The sequence below is a fragment of the Octodon degus genome, unplaced genomic scaffold (genome assembly GCF_000260255.1).
Source record: "Octodon degus isolate 3935 unplaced genomic scaffold, OctDeg1.0 scaffold00053, whole genome shotgun sequence".
Lineage (NCBI taxonomy): Eukaryota > Metazoa > Chordata > Mammalia > Rodentia > Octodontidae > Octodon > Octodon degus.
In genome coordinates this window covers 5,933,841-5,939,229 of record NW_004524629.1, presented here as the reverse complement: position 1 = coordinate 5,939,229, position 5,389 = coordinate 5,933,841, and the positions used below count along the sequence as shown (strand labels likewise).

General features: G+C 35.1%; 1 protein-coding gene across 3 annotated transcripts in view; it reads left to right on the top strand.

The window, feature by feature from the left end:
• Cfap44 (cilia and flagella associated protein 44) overlaps nucleotides 1–5,389 on the top strand; it is a 119,105-nt gene that overhangs the window by 48,339 nt on the left and 65,377 nt on the right. For all 3 annotated transcript variants that reach the window (XM_004633300.2, XM_023717640.1, XM_023717639.1), the window contains one exon: nucleotides 4,406–4,551. In XM_004633300.2, the coding sequence (XP_004633357.2) occupies nucleotides 4,406–4,551 (146 nt within the window). The remainder of the gene's footprint in view (nucleotides 1–4,405; nucleotides 4,552–5,389) is intronic.

Genomic DNA, 5,389 nt, shown 5'->3' with positions numbered 1-5,389 from the left:
CTCCACCAAAGCCCATGTAAGGGGAGCTGAGTCTTAATGGACTGAAGAAAACTCTTGAGAAAGAAATAATAAAATTGAATGTTACACTTTAAAAAAAAAAAAGAATAAAAAGAAAAAGTTTAAACATTAACCGTTCCTTTCAAAAGACCAGCAGAGGGGGCCTGCCCCTTAGCTCAGTTCTTTAAGTGGCTGCTTCAACAAAACAGTCAGGCTCAGGTTGCTGTGGTTCGATCCCCACAGCTCAAGCCAGCCAAACCTGCCCTGAGGGCATTCGGTGCAAAAAAAAAAAAAAAGAAGAAGACCAGCAGAAATTGGCAGTACAATTATCCAAACTATCCTTCATGGATACATAAATATATCTTTTTCCCTTCTTTCTTTTGTCTTTTTCCCCATCTTAGTTTTTCTTTCCCACTGAACAAATTCTTTTCAATTCACAGTTATCTATTTTGCCTTTAAAATGTTATTTGCTCTTTCAGGTTCTCACACTAGTGAGACAATATGTTTGTACATGTGGGTCTGATTTATTTCACTTACCAATACAGTCTCTAGTTGCTTCCATTTATCTACAAAAGCCTCAAATTTATCTTTTTTTAATAGCTGTATAATACCCCATAGTGTAAAAATGCCACATCTTGGAGCTGGGAAGATAGCTCAGTAGAATAAGTGCTTGTCTGGCAAGCCCAAAGGCCTGAGTTCAATCCCTGGTTTAAAAAAAAAAGCCACATCTTTTTTTATCCATTCTTCAGCTGATGGGCATTTGGGTTGTTTCCCAGATTTATCTATGACAAATTACACTGCTATAAACATGGCTATACACATATTGCTGTCGTATGATGATTTCAGTTCTTTTGGAAAAATACCTAGGAAGAGAATTTCTGGTTTGAATGGAACCTCTAATCCTAGCTTTTTAAGGAATGTCCACACTGTTTTCCATAATGGTTGTACCAGCCTGTATTCCACCCATAGTGGAGAAAGATTCCTTTTTCCCCACATCCCCTCCAGTGTTTGTTGTTGGTTGGCTTCTTCTTCTTCTTCTTTTTTTTTTTTTTTTTTTTGGCAGAACTGGGGCTTGAACTTTGAACTCAGGCCCTTGTGCTTGCTAGGAAAATGCTTATTCTACTGAGCCATTTCCCTGGCCTCTTGATTGGCTTCTTGATGATAGCCACTCCTTCTGGCATAAGATGATATCTCAGTGTTGTTTTAATTTGCATCTCTTGAATGACCAATGATGTTGAAGAATATTTTTATATATTTATTATCCATTTGTATCTCTTCATTTGTGAAGTGTATATTCATCTCAGATGCCCATTTTTTGATTGGGTCTTTCAATTTTTGAAGTCTGATTTTTAAAAATTCTTCATGTGTTCTAGATAGGAGCCCTTTGTTTGTATGTATATCTTCTAATCTGTTCCACTAATGCTTAGGTCTTTTTTTCAGTTGCTGTCATTTTCAGAAATTTCAGGTGTGTGACTTCCACGTTCTTCTATGGCCTTTTCTCCTGGACTTGTTTTGAATGGGTATGATGTCTGAGATTGCATTTTGAGTTTTATATAGATATAGATATAGAGATAGAGATAGAGATAGAGATAGAGATAGAGATAGAGATAGAGATATATAGATATATCTTCTAATCTGTTCCACTGATGCTCAGGTCTTTTTTTGTTTTTCCAGTACCATGCTTATTTTATCACGGTAGCTTTGTAGTATAATTTCAAGTCAGGGATTGTGATTCCTCCTGCCTTGTCTTTGTTATCCAGGATTTCTTTCACTATTCTGGGTCTATTCTGGTTCAAGATGAATTTTAAGAATGTTCTTTCTAGATCTGTGAGATATGCTACTGGTATTTTTTCAAATGTATTTAGTACAGGGTCTACAGGGTCTCACTACACAGATTGGACTCATAGCAATACTTCTATTTTTAGCCTCCCAAGAGCTAGGATTGCAGACACATGCTACCATGCTCAGTCTCATTGGCCATCTCAGCATGCCCCGAGGATAGGGCCAGTATGGCCTTACTACTGGTATTTTAATTGGGATTGCAATGAATCTGTATAACAATTTTGGGGGTATATCCATTTTCATAATATTGGTTCTTCCTATCTATGAATAAGGAATATATTTCCATTTTCAAAATCCCTTCAATCTTTTTCAGAATACTATACTTTTCACTATATAAATCTTTTACTTCCTTTGTGAGATTGATTCCTAAGTATTTCATTTTTTTAGATGCTATTGTGAAAGGCAAGGTTTCCATAATTATTTCTCAGCATGTTCATTGTTTTTGTATAGAAATGCTATACAACTGATTTTTGAGTGTTGACTTTGTATCCTGCTACACAATTGAATTTGGTTATTAAATCTACAGTCTCTGGGCTGGTGAGATGGCTCAGTGGTCTAAAGCACCTACTTAGAACAAGCTTAGCAAAGCACAGGGACTGCCGTTCGATCCCCCAGCACCACATGCCAGCCAGCCCTGCCCCCTGGTGGGCTGAGTTGGCCACACACACACACACACACACACACACACATAAATAAATTTAAAAAAAGAAAAAGAAAGAAATCTACAGTCTCTTAGTGTAGTTTTTGAGATCTTCTATGTACAGCATGATGTCATCTGCAAATAATGATAATTTCACTTCTTTGCAATCATTATTTCTTTTTCTTATCTAATGTCTCTGGCTAATGATTCAGAACTATATTGAACAGGAGTGGTGACAGTAGGCATCCTTGTCTTGTTCCTGATTTTAAAGTGAACATTTTTTTTTTTTTTATCATGAATGCATGTTGGACTTTGTCAAAAGCTTTTCCTGCATGTATTGAGATGATCACGTGGTTTTTGTCTTTGGTTCTGTTGATGTGGTATATTACATTTATGGATTTGCATGTGTTAAACCATCCCTGTTTTCCTTGGATGAATCCCACTTGGTCATGAAGTGTAATCTTCTTGATGATTTGTTGCATTTTGTTTGCTAGTATTTTATTGAAGATTTTTGCATCTATGTTCATTGGGGATATTGACCTGTAGTTTTTTTTTTTTGGTTGAGACCTTCTCTGGTTTTGATATCTGAGTAATATTTGTCTTCATGAATGAGTTTAGGAGAATTGCTTCCCTTTCAATTTCATTGAAGAACTTGACGAGTATTGGGATTAAATTTTCTCTAAGTTTCTAGTAAAATTCAGTTGTGAATCCATCAGGACCTGGGCTTTTCTTTGTTGGTAGTTTTTTGGTTATTCAAATTTTTGTATCTTCTTGATGCAGCTTCAGTACTTTGTATGTATCTAGGAATATGTCCATTTCTTCTGTATTTTTAATCCTGTGAGAGTAAAGATTTTGGAAATTTGTATTGATAATCTTCCAAATTTCTACAGGGGCTTTAGTGGTTTCCCCCTTTCCATTCCTCATTGCATGGATTTGAATTTTTTCTTTCTTTTTTTAGATAAGATTAGCTAGGGGTTTATCAATTTTATTTATTCTTTCAAAGAACTAACTCTTCAACTTATTTATTCATTGTGTTATTTTCTTCATCTCCATTGAATTTATTTCTGCTCTGATCTTTATAATTTCCTGCCGCCTTTGGGCTTCGGGCTTGACTTGCTCTTCTTTTTCTAGGAGCTTGAGGTGCAGGATAAGATTATTTATTTGGGCTTATTGTTTTCCTGATGTGAGTATTTGTCACTATAAATTTCCCCCTTACGACAAATTACATTGCATCCCACAGGTTCTGGTAAGTTGTATTTGCATTTTCATTTGATTGTAACTATTGTTTAATTTCTTCTTTAATTTCATCTGTAACTCATTGATTGTTTTGGGGTTTTTTGCGGAACTGGGGATTGAACTCAGGCCCTTGCACTTGCCAGGCAAGCGCTTATTCTATGAGCCATCTTCCCAGCCCCATGACCCATTGATTGTTGAGGAAGGTATTATTTAGTTCCATATGTTTATAGTTTTTGCTGATTCTTTTGTCAATAATTTCCAGTTGATTGTATTATGATCAGATAATATGTAAGGGGTAATATGCATAGTGGTTCCATCTCCTTGGAGGACCCTACAAATGATTTTCCTCTTCCTAAGCCCACAAGACTGCAAACAGCTCCGCTCAGCTTCTTAGCCTCTTAGTTATCACTTTGAAGGTTACTTCAAAGAAAAAAGCACTGCCTCATACCAGGCTCACTTCTCATTGTGACTTGTAAGAGAAAACAAAACATAAAATCTTTACTATTATAATTACATAGTTGTATATAAATTGACAATAGAGATACTTTTATAAATAACAGAACCTATCTTTTAACACAGAATCATATGTAAATAGTTTTATATTTTAAATTTTGACACAAGCAAAAAATTATCATGCATTCATATGTGTTACATTCAAGTGCCACTTTCAGTATTATTTATTTTTTCCAGGGTGGTTATGATGCTGGTTTTCTATATCACTGTCAGTTTCCCCCATATGATAAAAACAGTGATTTCAAAACACAGAAAGATGAACCGTTTGATTTCCGTTTACTTAAAGATACAGAAGATAATCCCATTCAAACCATCACTTTCAGGTAAACCAAATTTTAAAAAGCTTAAAAAATGTATTTTATTAGTTTCTATGTTTTTTTTGTATGTATCATGAATATTGTCAATTTTAGGTGATATATACAAACCTGGGATACCCAAATGATAATTTTGTTAAGTAAATCAAAAGACTAAATAAATATAATCAAAACTAATGCTGATTTCTATTTAAATCTACTTATTAGATATTTTGTCAGAATTCTGTTTAATTATACAATTAAATTATATGATCTTAAGTCATTTCTTTCACTTAGGAGGTGGCCACTGCATGGTCAGATAACAAAGGGTCAGAATTACAAAGATTCTAGAGAAACTACAAATTGAATCATTAGCTCTTTAATAATTGAGAACTAAGTAAATATGCCAGTTATTCTAAGGATCAGAGAGGCTAGTTTTAATTTTCAAATTGATTTTTTCTTTTGTGTTAGTTTCCTAGGGTGGCTGCACCAATGCCATGCTGGGTGGCTTACACAATAGGTATTTACTGGCTCACAGTCTGGAGAGTGTGGTCCCAAGATCAAGGTGTAGGCAGGGGCAGACCTGGTTGCTCTTTCTCAAGGTCTCTCTTGGTTTGCTGCTATCTGGCTCCTTGCTGTGTCTTCTCTTGGTCTTTCCATGTACATGATGTTCCTAGTCTATCTCTGTCTCTCTCTCTCCTGTTTTAATTTCTAGACCCCAGAGTCAGACTAAAATAGAGTCCATCCCAACATTCTCATTTTAACTTATGCACCTTTTAAAGACTTCTCTCACAGTATAGTTACATTCTGAGAGATTATGGATTGAACATATAAATTAGGGTTTAAATATGGGTTAGTGGTTAAAGAT